At 35.2% G+C, this 16,253-nt stretch overlaps 1 protein-coding gene across 16 annotated transcripts in view; it reads right to left on the reverse strand.

Annotated features, from left to right (window-relative positions):
* The window catches only part of LOC129922794 (probable phosphorylase b kinase regulatory subunit beta), a 35,844-nt gene that overhangs the window by 17,678 nt on the left and 1,913 nt on the right, over positions 1–16,253 (reverse strand). For 8 of the 16 annotated variants that reach the window (XR_008774664.1, XR_008774663.1, XR_008774661.1 and 5 more), the window contains exons 2-7: positions 13,196–13,348; positions 10,628–10,772; positions 9,674–9,835; positions 4,652–4,758; positions 4,017–4,110; positions 185–340 (exon numbers count right to left, since the gene is read on the reverse strand). Coding sequence is in view for 1 of the 16 variants with exons in the window: in XM_056010116.1 (XP_055866091.1) it covers positions 4,755–4,758; positions 9,674–9,835; positions 10,085–10,135; positions 10,628–10,772; positions 13,196–13,232 (399 nt within the window). In the remaining 15 variants the exon portion in view is untranslated. Of the gene's footprint in view, positions 1–184; positions 341–1,421; positions 1,474–3,823; positions 4,111–4,651; positions 4,759–9,673; positions 9,836–10,084; positions 10,136–10,627; positions 10,773–13,195; positions 13,349–14,805; positions 14,831–16,253 lie in introns of those variants that run through there. The other 8 variants (XR_008774674.1, XR_008774675.1, XR_008774667.1 and 5 more) reach the window with 7 other exon arrangements.

Here is a 16,253-nt window from a genome sequence, read left to right on the forward strand (position 1 = left end):
AATTATCAGGTTCTCTGTCCCCATTATTATATTTACCTGGCATGAATCTCTGTGCTTTTATTGTTATATTTGCCTGGCATGAATATCTATGCTTCCATTGTTATATTTACCTGGCATGAATCTCTATGCTTCCATTGTTATATTTACCTGGCATGAATCTCTATGCTTCTAGTGTTATATTTACCTGGCATGAATCTCTATGCTTCCATTGTTATATTTCCTCTTTCCCACATCCCAGAGTCAGGTGTTCTATAAGCTCATAGTCAGGTGTTCTATAAGCTCTCTCCACATAAAAAACTAGATTCTGTATGAAGTTGACTTCATCTGTTGAATGAATCCCCTGAAATAAAAGTAGAAAGAATTCATTCATGCTTTTAAGCATCATTTCTGCAATCATCAAATACAAATTCAACTTATAAATATGATAAGAGTGGCACAACACATCTTTTTTTAAATCAATGTTGCCTTTCATGATACTGTACCATTGTTAATTGGGAGAACTAAAAAAAAATCCTTTTCAATAAATACCAAGAATAACAATAAAAAGAAAGATTTTGTTATTGGTTATTTAAATAACAATATGAGTACAAGCAACAAGTACAGGTAATAATGAAAGTGCCATGATGTAGGAGATATTGTGTCTGGCAGAGAAGGGGCAAAGTTGAACAACTGGCAACTAAGCCAGGTAATCTTCAGGTAGGAAAGGCTCATTAGCCTTAGCTTGCCATTCATCTAGAAGGAAAAAACTGAATCCAAACTTTGCTGCCTTGCGGCTATGCCCAACATGGGAATAGCTTTGGTAGTCAAACCTTAGGAAAAAATCAGGAACTTGTGACCTTTGGGCAGCTTGCATCACACATGCTACATCCTGGCAGAACCTGTGAAGTCATTGATACCAAGCAGTATCAGCACCTGTGTTCCCAAGGAAAAAACAACAACTTTTTTTTGAGCAACATTGTTCTGACCATAGCTAATGTCCAGGTCATCCTCCAATTTTCATGAGATGATCCCTAGTTGCAGGTGACTGAAAAGGTCATTGTTATTGTGGGAGAAAAAAAAAGGTTATAGTTCTTTTTCCCCTCATTCTTTGACATACTTATGGTTTTATAATTAGAAATGGAGGTGCAATGGATGAGCAGTAAGCCCCTGGCTTCTGAGCTGGGTGTCCCGGGTTCAAATCCTGGTAAAGGCTGCAATTTTTATTTCAGGATCTTTGGGGGCCTTTGAGTCCATCCAGCTCTAATGGGTACCTGACATTAGTTAGGGAAAAGTAAAGGCGGTTGGTCATTGTGCTGGCCTCATGACACCCTTGTTAACTGTGGGCCACAGAAAAAGATTTCATCATCTGCCCTATAGACTGCAAGGTCTGAAAGGTGAACTTTACTTTTTTTTTTTACTATAATTAGAAATGAAAATATTACTTGCTGAAACAGTATTTCTATTTACTGGTAATCCAGGAGATATAGTGCAACTCTGTAATACAATAGAAATATTATTTTTTTATTCTTGTAAGACACACAAAGGTTCAGCAAGTTCAAGTTCCTATAAAATGTTGTATATCTTGAGCTATGCTAGGTAAGTATATTTGTTACATCTAAAGTGTGCTAAATGAAATAACATCTAAAAATATTAAGAAACAGTTTCAGGTAAACAAGAAATAAAATTTTCAAGCGAAATCCTTTAAAACTTTTTCTCATGTCTCTCGATGCTTTAAATAAATTATAACTTTTTCACAACTTCAAGACATTTGAACTGGTGACTGATCATTTCATTCCTGGTCACATCATCCCCAATCAATTCATCCTTGGTCACTTCGTCCCCATTAAATTTTTTTTTTCTAGTTGTGTAACTGTGCTGTTAAGGCTTCGCCTTTAAGCCCTTGTTTATCTAATATATAAATATGTTTATTTAGAACACTTTTTGATATTTTGACAGTTATTATAGTGTTCCTTCCACTCTTCATAATTTTTGAGAAGTGAAATAATATATGTAAATAAGTAGATATATTGAAATGCAGGCTTTGTATTTAGTTCTATTGTTTCTGTTTGCTATAGGGATGCCAATATTATCCTGCACATTTTGTGTTAATGTTATGAACAAATGCCAAGGTGTGGTGGAAGTAGGGGAAATCTCTTGAGAAATACAAGTACAATTAGAATAATTATGACCTTGCCACTCTAGGCTTATTACTTATCAAAAAAGGTAAATGTGTGGTGAAAGTGATGGATATCATTTGAGAGATGAAAATTATTAAAATACTTATGATCATGCTGCTGATAACTTTTCTCCTGATGGCCAGCTTTTTTATTATATCTTTAACTGTCAATCATTCTTTCTTGAATATGAGCATGCAATTTCAAACCCAGATATAACATTTTATTTTTTCTAATTTCTAATAAATGCTGACTGCAAGAAATACGTAACACTGGCTAAGAAATTAAGAATGATGTGCAGCAATATGAATCAATGGATTGTCTTCTGTACCAACTATCAATAGCCTATCTTTTATTTCAATTAACATGCAAAAACAATTTAGCTCTATAAACGTTAGCTCTATATCTATAAATGATTTCAATTAACACGCAAAACAATCTTTACATTAGCTCTATATCTATAAATGTTAAATTTTTTAAATATTTTTAATGACATTATATTCTGTTCTTATTTAATGTGTCACACTTTTTGTCTTGTAAATGAAATAAAATTAAATACTGTTAATTTCAAACTTTTTACAATTATTATTTGATAGATAAGAGAATGAAATGACTAGCAGATGAAATAACCAGGGGATGAAATGAAAAGGAGATGAAATAACCAGGGGATGAAGTGACCAAAGATGAATTGACTGGGATGAAGTGACTGTGAATGAAATAACCAGGAACTATTTGTATCAGTCTTCTGCTGTTCTTAGTGATCCTTAGTACCTAAAGCTAATTATATTTATTTTCTAAATCTGTGTAATGCATAGTGTAGGAAATATTTAGATATGTAAACAAAGAAATAATCTTCAGACTCACATCCATATTTGTGAATCAGCAGAAAGTGTCAAGGCTCCACATCCATAAAACAATGATTTGACAAATGACAGCATAAGTATAAAGTGGGGGTTAGCCTGATATTGTTATTGTTCAACCATTCCAGTAGATTCCCACCTTTTGTCAACTTGAAATAACTATGAAAAGAAGGTTTTCCATCTGTCATGATCTTTCCCAGGTGAAAAGAAAGGTCATGTTGTCTCTCGCAACAGTTTTAATCTAGTCAACTAGACTCTCTGAAGTGTCTTTCAGAGTTGCACTAATATTATAGAAGAGCAATGTTAATTTCATTTCACAGTTCTTTAGTATGGGACAATCTTTCACAAATTAATCTCAAGCTAAAGATTTGTTTTGTATTATTCTTACACTGTAAACACTAAACCTATTTTTTTTTTTTTGGAGATTTAAGATTTTGGTTGATAATTTTAACATTTAAAGCTATAAGCTTTTCTTTTTTTTTTTTTTATCTTATCTTCTTATCTTATACTATACAGACCTTACTTCAAAAATGTTATAAATAGGGATTGTTAGAGGGAAGCACTGATCATGTTGATGACACTTAAAGTATATAAATAATGTTTGCATCAGTCAAACACACCAGAAGACTTTTTAAAAATGATATTGAATTGCTCATGTTAATTAGTCACTTAATGACTTAAGAAAATTGAAGACTATTTCCTCTCATCCCAAACCTCATGGAGGATGGGAGAGGATTGTGGCAGACAGATTTTAAACCCAGAGCCATCAGTCCAAAGCAGGTGTACAGTTGTACTATGAAATTGGCTAACTTTGGCAGACTCATTTCCTGATTGAAAAAGATTAATTGAGAATTTAAAGAACTAGAAATCATTTATTTGTCTCTCTGAGCATTCTATCAAGTTTTGTTTTTTAATTGTTAATCTACTGTTTAGTTTATGTACTTTTGTTGCAATGCTAAATGTCTTTTGATCCTGAAGTCTCTAAACCTAGTGTTTCACTGACCTAGTTGGCCTCACTGCTGTTTTTTTAAGACTGTTCTAGTATTGGTATGTTTCCTTCAGTTGAGGAATCCAAATCAAAGGTGTTCATTTATTATCTGAAATATAGGTTAAATAGCATTTCTATTTTTGTTCTTATTAAATTGGAAAAACATTGTGGTGGTGTTTTTTTAAAACTCCTGACAAATGGCATACAAAAAAAAATCCATTTTGATCAAACAGGTCTTATGTCTGCTTGGTGGCACATGATCTATTATCTACTCAGGGATGTAAGACATCCTCCATCAGGCATTTATCTTATATGCTCTGTATATTGCTGAATTGTTCACTTGTAAGGTAATTTGTTATGTGTGCAGCATAGTATGAATGTGGAAAGGTGCAAATTTGTGTTGAAATAGGAAGAGAAGAAACTGAAAAATGGAGTAATTTAATTGACATATTATTGTTTGTTAATCAAGATTAAGAGTCTCATCTGCTTGTAACATAACTAATTTACTGACTCGTTTTAGGATTATTCATTTTTAGATTAGAATCAATGTCCAAGCACTCATGCACTATCCATGTAACTTTTGCTTTTTACATTAGGTTACATGGCTGTGTCTTTGGCTACAGATTCCTGATGACCAAGAAACAACTTACTTGCAAATGTTCATATTCTTTGCCTCTGTATGCTGGGTAACCAGTGACAAGATCCAATGTAGAGTGCAGGGCATATGCTGGACTTAATTGGATTTGAACTTTTCTACCTTTGAAAAAGAAAAAACAATTGTACTCAAATCTAGTTTAAATTTGATATTTACTTAACACACTAAAATATTCAGACAAAATTATTCATTCAATTTATTATCTTCATTATTGTCAAATAGTTAAGGTTATGTTTGTACGATTTTCTATTTCATGTCAACTGGAAACATTTTAAATTTGAAGTCTACTAGAAAACATTATATGCTTTTTGTTACCATGGAGAAACGTTTTACTTGACATTTAATTGAGAACAATGATGAATGTGCTTTTTATTTAAAGACACATAAATTAATAATGCTATTTGATTGAGAAATATCTAATGAAAGATAACTTAATAATGCAGCCAACTATTTCTTCTTCTTCTTCATCGTTCTCATTGTTATGTTGGAGTGTTCATATGACTAGACCAATACATGAGATGAACTGCGCAGTGGTTTCCAAATCAGGGAGCTCTCCATATAGTTTTCTTTCTATTGGGGTGATTTGGGGCCAATGTCTTATACGGGCCTCTTGGTAAAGAGAGTAGTTTTGGAGGACGTGGTTGGCATTCTCTGGTGATAATCCATATGGGCAGATTTCACTGGTTCCAATTTTGAGCTTCTGGTGCATGTGTTGTCGCATTCTGTTGTGTCCGGTCCTGAGTCGAAAGATTAGACGTTGGTCTTGTCGGGATAGCTTATAGTAAGCGTCATCTTTCTTGTGATTTGGATGAGAGATCGTCCATTTCTCATTTATTTTGTTTACAATTAATTTCTTCATTTCTTCTGGATAGAGTGCAGAGTTTATTTGAGAGTTAGTTCTCCCACTCTTGGCGAGTGTGTCAGCCTTCTCATTTCCTTCTAGTTGTATATGGGCTGGTATCCATTGAATAACAGTTTTTTTGCTGTTGTTGTTGAGCTTTGTAAGTGCTGTTCTGAGGTTTTTAATATAAGAGGAATAAGAGGAGTTTTGCAAGCTTTGGAGGGTTGTTTTTGCATCGGTTAGCAAGACAATATGACTGTGAGGGGAACTTGGATGATTTGCTAGCATGGTAGCAGCTAGTGCTAGTGCTTCCCTTTCTGCTCTGTGAGAGCTCTCCAGTTGCAATGGATTTTTCTAGTTTTCCTCCATCTGGCCATTTGATAAGTATTCCAGCTCCTCCATTTGTGGTGGCTTTATGGGATGAGCCATCCGTGTAAACTCTGATCCACTGATTGCTAGGGTAATTGGTATGTAGAAAACAGTTCACTATTTCCTTGAGCTCTGTTGGTCTGTAATCAGATTTTCTTTTTATATTTTCAATATGCTCCCTTATAGTAGGAAGAGGGCTTTCGTCCCAGGGTAGAGATTCGTTACAGTGTATCGAGGATTCCAGAGTTATTTTTTCAAGTTGGTGTTTCTTTTTTAGGTTTAGAGATTCCTGTAAGAAATTGGTCCTTTTGAGACGGTTTTTTGTGTCAGTTTTGTGGATTTTTGTTCTGAGTGGGTGCCTTTCCAAGGTTTCCAATTTAGTGAATTGGGAAAGGATTTTTATCTCTTCTTTCATCCAGAGAGATCAGGGCAGCGGTTTCCTCCATAGCTCTTATGGGTGTTGTTTTGATTGCTCCTGTCATAATCCTTAAACCAATATTTTGAACCTTGTCTATTTTTCTTAGGTTGGTTTGGGCTGCTGAGCCCCATGCTGAGGCACCATATTCTAGTACAGGTCTTACATAACTGGTATAGGTCTTTTTCAGGATGTTGTGATTAGCTCCCCAATCTGTGCCAGCTAATTTTTTCAAGAGGGATAGTCTCTGAATGCCTTTACTCTGTGTTTTATCTATTTGGTTTTTCCAGGTTAGTCTCGGGTCATAGGTGACTCCAAGATATGTAGGGCTGTCATTTTTTTCTAAAGCTTCCTTATCTAATGTTAATATTATTGTTTGTTGTTTTGTTGACAGTGAGAATATGGTATATGTTGTCTTTTTTGTGTTAATGGACATGCCCCAGTCTTTGGACCAATTATTGAGTATATCGAGAGCATCCTGTAATCGAAATTTCGATGTTCCTACATATTCTTCTGTGCTAATTAAGGAAAGGTCATCTGCATACATGCTGCTTTTAACTTTTCTTGGTAGGTTTTGATTTAGATCGTTTATGAATATTAGGAACAGTGTTGGGGATAGGACTCCTCCTTGGGGGACGCCATTTTTTATACCCACTGTGTGGCTTCTTTGTCCTTGCATGCAAACTAAGGCTTTTCTATTATTTAGGTATTCCTTTATCCAGTTGTACATTCTTTGGGATATGTGATGCTGGATTAGCTTGAGCAAGAGACCTTGTTCCCAGACTTTGTCAAATGCTTTTTCTAAGTCAACCCACACAATTGTTGTTGGTTTCTTTTCTTGAAAGCCGTCTTCTATTTCTTGTGTGATGAAGGCAATTTGATCTTCTGTTGATCTGCCTTTTCTAAAGCCAGCCTGGGCTTCAGTGAGTAGGTTATTTGACTCAAGGATCCATGTCAGCCTTCTATTTATCACTCTTTCCATCAGTTTGCAAGTACAGCTAGTGAGGCTGATGGGACGGTAGCTATCCAGTTTATTTCTTGGTTTGCCATGCTTTAGTATAGGGATCATAATGGCTTTTTTCCAGATCTTTGGAATTCTGCCAGATTTCCAGCTAGCATTGAATATTTGTAGCAGTTTTCTTTTGGCTTGAGGACCCAAGTGAAGAAGCATGTCATTAGATATTTTGTCTGGGCCCAGGGCTTGTTTTGGTTTGAGGACTTTTAGGGATTCATCTAGTTCCTTCATTTTAAGATTAGTGGTCATTCCCAAGGAGTAAGCTGGATTGTTTTCTTTAATTTTATCTTGTATTTCTGAGTTTACATCTTTATTTCTACTTTCATTAATTTGTATTTGTCCTACGCTTTGGAAAAACTTAATGAATTCATTTGCTGCTTCTTGGCCTTTCAGGGGTTTGTTGTCCTTTTCTATTACTATAGGAGTTGTTCTGTTTTCTTCCTGGTTGAGACATTTGGCTATACGCCAGAGTTTGTGTCCGTCTCTATCTACGTTTAGTTGTTCTGTTTTTTCATACCAACTTTTCCTCATGGCAGAAAGGTAATTTTTCCTGAAAACTGCGTTAGCTGCTTTTAGATTTATGTTATTTTCTATACAAGGGTTATTTTCTACTGTGTTTCTGGCTTCAATAGTGTCATTGTGGAGTTGTTGAAGGTGATCAGACCAGTTGGGGATATAATCTTTTCTTGCACCTCTGGGAATTGATTCCTTAGCTGCTAGGAGGATTGCTTTGGAGAAAGCTGAGAATGACTTATTAACCTGATTTGATTTGCAGTTTATTGAAGTTGTGTATAGGTCTGTGAGCTTTGAGAATAGGTGCCAGTTGGCTTTTTTGTAGTTCCATCTGGGGATGGTGGAGTTTTCTGATATTTTGAAGGAGGTATCGATACTGATCAATATGGGTCTGTGGTCAATGGTGGCTAGCTGGTCTGCAACTTCTCTTGTGCACTTTTTGGATAAGTTGTCAGTTGCAAAGGCTAGATCTGGAGTGGTTGATGTTAGCCAGGCTCTTGAGAAAAAGGTTGGTTTATCCTCAGGTTTATTAAGCAAGATAAGTCTGTTCTCTGCTTGCCATTCTTCAATTTCTTCTCCCCTGGCATTTAGGTCTGGGTATCCCCAGCTCTGAGAGTGACTATTCATATCTCCTAAGATTAGACAGTCTTCTTGGTCACGTATTTGTATGTGGTCAATCTCTATTTCCTTGTCTGGTGGGAAGTAGCAGTTAAATAGATTAATATTTCCATCTGGGAGAATTAGCTTAGTTCCCATTATTTCTGATTCTGAGGAGTTGGGCATAGTTATGTCTGTGGTAAAGATGTCATTTTTAATGAGGGTTAGGATTCCTCCTTTGGGTCTGATTTCTCTATCTTGTCTGATGCAGGTGTAGCCTCTAATGGAGAAACGAAGATTACTGTTCAAATGAGTTTCTTGGATGCAAGCTACATCAATTTCTTTCTCATGCAGAAATATTTTTAGAGCTTCTTTTTTCTTTTGGATGCCCTCTGCGTTCCATTGTAAGATTTTTAGACTTTTGGTCTTGGAGTGTTGGCCAGTAGTTTTTACTTTCTTGTCCCTGCTCCTGGCTCCACAGGCAGAGACAGAAGAACCACCAGCTCGCTTGTGTGGGCTCCTTCGAGGCGGAGAGCCGGGCCCCCTACCTGCGCGGCGGGATTCCACAGGCAGGACACCACATCTATTAGAATGGTTACTGAACTCCAACATAGATGAGGTTAGTGTTAATGTGTTATGCGCCAGGAGGCCCATTGACTCCGACTTCAGCCTGCTTTTCTTTCTGGGTGTGCTCCCATAGCCTTTGATCATCCAAGATCATCTGCAAGGCAGCAGGTGTTTATTTTCGGAGTTTTCTCTCCTAGATGAACTGCTATCCCTAGCTAACAAGTTTCATCTACCCGGGTTTAGAGTTAGAGCACCCTATACTCGCTTTTTGCAATCATTTCCCTGGATTTCTGAGATGTTTTTAGTAAATATTCTAACCACTGGAATACTTCATCTCATCCTCCATGACTGCAAACCAGTTGGTCCATGGCTGTTTATTTGCTATTCACAGCTAACACTTATATCTAAGGGTCTTTCCCCTATCCGCAACCTGGGGACGCGCTTGGTAGAAGGTGGTAACTCCCCCAAGAGCCAACTATTGATTTGTAGAGAAATTTTATACCACCAATAAATATTTTTTTAGAGCTGCACATGTCTTGGATTTCCAAACTAAGAAAGCATATTGTTAAGTAATTTACGTGCAGACCCTGGGACCCAGGAGTAATCCAAACCTAGTTATTTTATGCACTGACCAAAACAATATGATTTTAATATTGATATGCAATGATATTCTATGCTTGGTTGTAAACAAACTACTCACTTTATCTGCCTGTCATATCCAACATTGCACATGGAAAAGTGTTTGAGATGAACCATAGTCGCTCTAAGACTGAAGGAGGCCAACTTGAATATCCAACATTGCAACATACCTATCATCAGCTTGGCCCAACTAATGATACTGCCCTGGTCATCATCAATCTTTCTGGATAGAAATAATCAAGTAATTAATTATGTGCATACAAAGATACTAATTTTCAATTAGTCATCAAAACTGTACTAATTTTCAAGTCAACATGCACCAATTAAATATAAATTATGACCAAAAAATGGACCCTAACCTTTAAAATAAATCTTTGTAACACAATCTTAAGGTTTAATTTTTTCCAAGTTATTTTGTTAGCTAAAATATTTATTATCATAAACAACTAAACACTCCTGGCATCTGACTTACAGTGAGACATTGACTAACAAAGGATTGCTATCTATTCTGATGAAAATCTGACTGAAATGAAATTATGTTTCATAGTTTAATAAAGAAACTTATTTCTGGGTAGATTTTTGTTTGGTGTTTGAGAACCAATTTATTTGTAACCATTGCAGTATCTTTACTTGGAAGACACTTTGACCAAAAGTAGATACCAGAGGATAATAACTAACTAAAACCAGTTTAGAATTGGGAATTATACACACTTCAAGTCAAAAAAGAAATATACAACCCTGATATTGGAAAAAAAAAAGAAACATAATTATAAACTGTTTTAACCCTATACCACATGTATCCCAAATGCTTCAATACCTATTAATTTTTTTGACACATAAATCTTTCCTTATGAAATGCTAACAAATGTAGTCAATGCCACCTGAGGTTTTCAATTTAGAAATCTCTATCCCTACTAGTGCTGGGTGAGTTTTTATCAATATAAAAGTGGCAGACTTTGAAAAAAAAAAGGCAGCAGCTAAAAATACCAAACATGAAATGATAAAGCTGAAATACTTATAAACTTGAGCCAGTGACCAAACAGCAACTGCACAGTAAATAGAATCCTGAACATGAGCTATTCTATTTGTATTCTTGTCAGATCCAATAGAAGGAAAAAGACCATTGATAGGACTCTGGTTTCGCAAGATTTGATGTTTTGCTGGTGATAGAATAAGATTCAAATTAGGAACATTTGTAATCAATACATGATACATTTTTGAGATAAAATATATTAAATCATCAAATACTGAATTACAAAATAAATTAAAAAAAAGAGTTAAAAAATGATGGGTGAAATGTTACCATGATTGTCCAGAGTTTCATACCCTGCCATCCTAAAGGAGATTTGGGGTAGGATGTAATAATAATGAAGGAATGCCCAAATGTTGTTTTTTTTTAATTGAAAATCATTTTTTATTCTGCTTGAACTATAATATATCATGGGCATTTTTTAATTGTCTTGAGCTTTGCTAATACCAGCAAGTGTTCATTTTGATTTCTTTATTACAGTAGCTTTCTTGTATACACAACTTTTGATGTTTTATTAGTTTTTCCTTTCCACTTTGATGTTTGTGCTCTGGACTCTTGATCTGGTTGTTGACTGAATCAATCATGTCCCAATGTAGTCCAATTAACCTAAATTGACTGTATTAGTGATATTGATAACTACTAAATTTAATATTGTCTGTGGCATTTTACGTCTCGAGAGACGATCTTTTCCCTTTGCAACTTCTTGTGTGACTAAAGAGGCCAATCCTTGATACACAGCTGCGATCGCAGGTTGGGCATATATAATCACCAGGCGCCATTGCATTTTCACCCTTCTTTCTGCTTCTGTTGTGTATGACATCTGCAATTTGTGACCCTTCCTTTATGCTCTCTCTCCATGTGGATCTGTCCAGTGCCACCTCTTCCCAGTTGCCAGTGTCGATTTTGAAGAGCTTCATGTCACGTTTGCATACATCCGTATAACGTAAAAGTGGGCGACCAGCGGCTCTCTTGCCTTCTATTAGATCACCATACAGGATGTCCTGTGGAAGTCCACCTACTGGCATTCTACGAACGTGGCCAAGCCAGCCAAGGCCTCTGCTGCTGATAACAGAGCAGATGTCCTGGCATCCTGCTCTATGTAGCACTTCCTCATTGGTTATCTTATCTTGCCACCTTATTTTAAAGATCCGCCTTAGGCATCGGAGGTGGAAGACATTCAGCTTTTTTTCCTGCCATGAGTAGGTTGACCATGTTTCACTTCCGTACAGCAAGGTGCTCAACACACAGGTCTGGTAGACTAGGGCTTTAGTACTGCTAGTCAGCAATATGTTGTCCCAGACTCTTTTCTGCAACCGTGACATGGTGGCCATTGCCTTGGCTATCCTGTTGTTTATGTCTTTATCCAGTAGAGTGTTGTTGGATATGATGGAGCCAAGGTAACAAAAGTGATCAACAATTTCTAGTGGTTGGCCATTAATGCTTACTTGAGGTGCAGTGTTTGTGTTTTGGACAAGTATCTTAGTCTTGCTTTGACTGATGTTTAAGCCGAACTTCTGGCAAGCAGCAGATAGTTTGTCAATCATGGACTGTAGCTGAATATCAGAATCAGCCACAATAGCTGCATCATCCTGCATCAACAGGAGTTCCCTGACGAGTAGCTTGGTTTTTGCCCGCAGCCTTGTTACATTAGTTTTCCAGAGGATCTTGTATGGAGAAACACACCTTCGTTTATGTCGCTGTACGCATAATGCAGTAGACAGGAGAAGAATATGCCAAACAGAGTAGGTGCGAGCACACATCCCTGCTTGACACCACTGCAAACCTCAAAAGGTGCTGATTGGGCTCCATTGAATTTGACAGTACATTTAGTTTCCTCGTGAAAACACTCAATTAACTTCAGTAGTTTGGGAGGGCAACCTATTTTCCTCAGGAGTTTGAAAAGGCCACTTCTGCTGACCATGTCAAAAGCTTTAGTCAAATCAACAAAAACAATGTAAAGGGGTCTGTCTCTCTCTCTGAATTTCTCCTGCAGTAGTCGTAGAGAAGATATCATGTCTATAGTGGATCTACCGCTCCTGAATCCACACTGAGACTCTGGGTAGACTCTAGAAGCTATCACCTGCAGCCTGGATAGTGCCACTCTAGCAAAGATTTTGCCCACTATACTGAGGAGAAAGATACCCCTATAGTTGTTGCAGTCACTCAGATCCCCTTTGTTCTTGTATATTGTGACTATAGTTGCGTCACGCATGTCCTGTGGGACATGACCTGTTTCCCAACAGCGGCAGATTTAATATTAGAGGAATAGAAAAGTACCAGACATAACGTATTGGCTATGGGTTAGTAGCACTTTTTCATAGCAAAATTTTAGGGGCACAGACAGAAAGACAAGTTAAAAAGTGATTTAGCTAAGAAAAAAAAGTCAAGTTTATAACATATGTATATTTAAAAAAATGCTATTTTCTCATTGGGCTAGAGCAAACTTTTATTACTAGATTACAGTGATGTTTTGTTAGTGAGTTATGGAGATGTTTTTTTTTTAATGATTAACGCAACGTTATTGTATGGAGGTTTTGTAAATAAAGAACTTACAGAGCATATAAAAACCATTAAGTTTTATGTTCAGCATATGAGGTTCTTTTTCTTTTGTTACTAAATCTCCAATTCATGCATCTGGACATTGTGTCTTCATTTTGTTCCTTTGTTTACTATAAACAACTGTCAATGAATGACTGGTTCAACAATCTGTAGAAAAGAATTAAGTCTAATGAAAGGAAATGGCATTTCAATATTCAAGATCATGTCTTAAAACCCTGAAATGTGACTATTAGTTAAAGTAAATACAAATGATATCCATCTTATTCATGGTTGTGTAAACAATGAAATATTAGAATATTAGAAAAAAGAGCTGCATTTATCTTTTTCTCTATTTTTTAAATGAATTTTCCAAACTCATGAATGTTGGTAAGGTTCACAGTTTAATCCTCTACCGTTAAAACAAGATAATTAACTTAGAACTTATTAAAAAACATTTTTATCAAAAACAAAATTTCTAAGGAAAAAAAAGTAAATGTTTCCAAATTAAATAATTGATATCTCCATCTCAGTGGTGCTTAAAGTCACAATGTCAAATTTTTTGATGGTATACAAACATAAGAATTCATTTATTTTTACAAACTTCACATGTTGCAACTTAAACATCCAGACAACAAAAGAAAATGAAATATATGATATACGCTATCAAGTGTAATAAAGTCCACTGTTCATCTTGACCGAGTTATTTAGTGTTTTTATATAAAAGCTGAACCCAGGGACAATTAAACTTGATGAGAAACCAATGTAGTTTCTAAAGAACTAGATTTAATAGAAAGCTGTAACATATATTTGTGAGCTCATTTTTCCTAAACTAAATGTTGTGCTCAGAGGACAAAGATTTTCATCTGTTAATGATGTCATCATCATGTTTGTAAATAATATTTTTTTAAGCAGAAAGATGATTAATTTTACACTATAAAGTTAACAGTATTCATAAAATTGAACACAAACAAAATAATTATTAATGAATGAAAGTATTTGTTTAAATCATGTATGCTTTAACACGATTGGGACTCAATGTTGTTAATACTTGTTATATTTGAGTTACATTCCTTTGTAATTGTTAGTTATGTGTCCTTTGTTGCGCACAAGCAGTATGATGTATGAATTAAATGTCTATGTCCCCACCCTTTGTGACAACTGTCAGAATATTTAATCCAATAACTATTTATTGAGTTGAAATATGAGAAAATGAGAATTTCAAAGTGTAAGTAATGCATAGTAAAGAGAAAGTAAAGTTCCTCTTTCAGACCATAGGCATAGGCATAGGGTAGATGATGTTAAGATCATCTGTTTCTTTGGCCAATGGTTAACAAGCAGGGTGTCATGTGGCCAGCACAACAACAAACCGCCTTTACTTTCCCCAACTAAAGTCAGATGCCCATTAGAGTAGGGGCACCCTAAAAATCATGAAGCTCAAAATACCAGTTTTAACAGAGATTCAAACCCAGGACCTCAGGTTTGGAAGCCATGCGCTTAACCACTCAGTCACCACACCCCCCTAAGTAATGCATATTGACATGAAATAATTTAACTGCATTTTTAATTGCACATCAAAATTAATCAAATTATGTCTGTAGACATCTAGAGCATTTTTCACCACCTACCACGGTAATTTATTAGCCCCATCACGAACCATTCAAGGATAAATATCTACATCATGCATGGCAGCATGTGTCATGATGATAGATCTATGATTGTAGGTCTACTATCAAATTTAACGAGAAACAACATGATCTGCTATGGCTATATTTAGGCTATATTTTAGATCAATTGAGATTTGAGATGCCAAAACATGGTAATGACCTGGTTTATTATTGATTATTGTGTTATCTTGAACTTCGCCGAGTGCAAAAGAAACGAAGCTGCATCGCATCAGTCGAGAGAAAGAAGAAGAAAGCTAACGTAGGACAGATGCATATGTGGTGGGTTTGGCACAGAAGACAACTAAATTCTAATGATGAAAGGAACTCGTAGGACGATTCCTAACTGTTTATTATACATTTAAGACCTGCCAAAGGCAAACATAAAACATAATAACAATAATGAGCATTAACTAAAAATAATTAATAAGCAGTAAATGGTTAGACCAAGTTGTAGACACAACATCAAAGTCTAAATACTAAATCTTAACAAAAAACGAAAAGAAAATCATATAGTGTAAACCAACCATCTCGTCTTATACAAACACAAGAGAGATATGGAACACCCGAAACATTACAAAAAATAAAAGACATTAACAATTAAATAGAACAACTGGTTCATAAAAGCCAGTATCTACACACTGGTTGTAGAATTAGATTAACAAGATGGACATTTAACTCTTTGACTGCTGTGTTTTTTTTTCATAAAAATGCTACTTTTTAAAAAAAAATAAGAAAATGTTCCAAACATGGCTAAAACAAAAATTTATTGTTTAAGTACCAATAATGCTATAGTAACATATTTGGTATCAAAGTAAAGGTAAATGAATGGAGAATGTGAAAATGTAAACATCTTTCTATTTAAATATAAGATACAAATTATAATCTAAATAATATGACACTCAGAAAAAAAAATGGATGCCAACTTTAGAACTTTTGAGACCTAAATTTAGATTTTGTTCTTTGTATTACTGTTGAAACAGCATATTTAGACTATTTACAGCATTTTCAAAAAGAAATCTGATAAAACAGTCAATAAAAGATGATGAATCATTGATTATATTATTATTTTTACCTGTTTTTTTTAGTCTGAAAAAAAGTGAAAATTATTGCGCTTTTCATTACTACCAATAACAATAGATACCAGTACTAAATCTATCAACCAAATGCACTCAAATATTATGTACATTTGAATCAATGGGATATAGATCTAGATTTGTCTTCTTTTTATTTGCCTAGAACATCTTTTATTCTAATACTAGACCAGTGCAAGACATAGGCTAGCGAGAGATCAAAGCCTAAATCTCTAACTAGATGAAGGACAATAAAAATCCTAATTCATTTTACCTAAGATATAGACATCTAATAGATCATTATTACTGTTCCTTTGTGATAAATTATGGATTTAGAAT

This window comes from Biomphalaria glabrata, chromosome 14 (genome assembly GCF_947242115.1).
Source record: "Biomphalaria glabrata chromosome 14, xgBioGlab47.1, whole genome shotgun sequence".
Taxonomy (NCBI): Eukaryota; Metazoa; Mollusca; class Gastropoda; family Planorbidae; genus Biomphalaria; species Biomphalaria glabrata.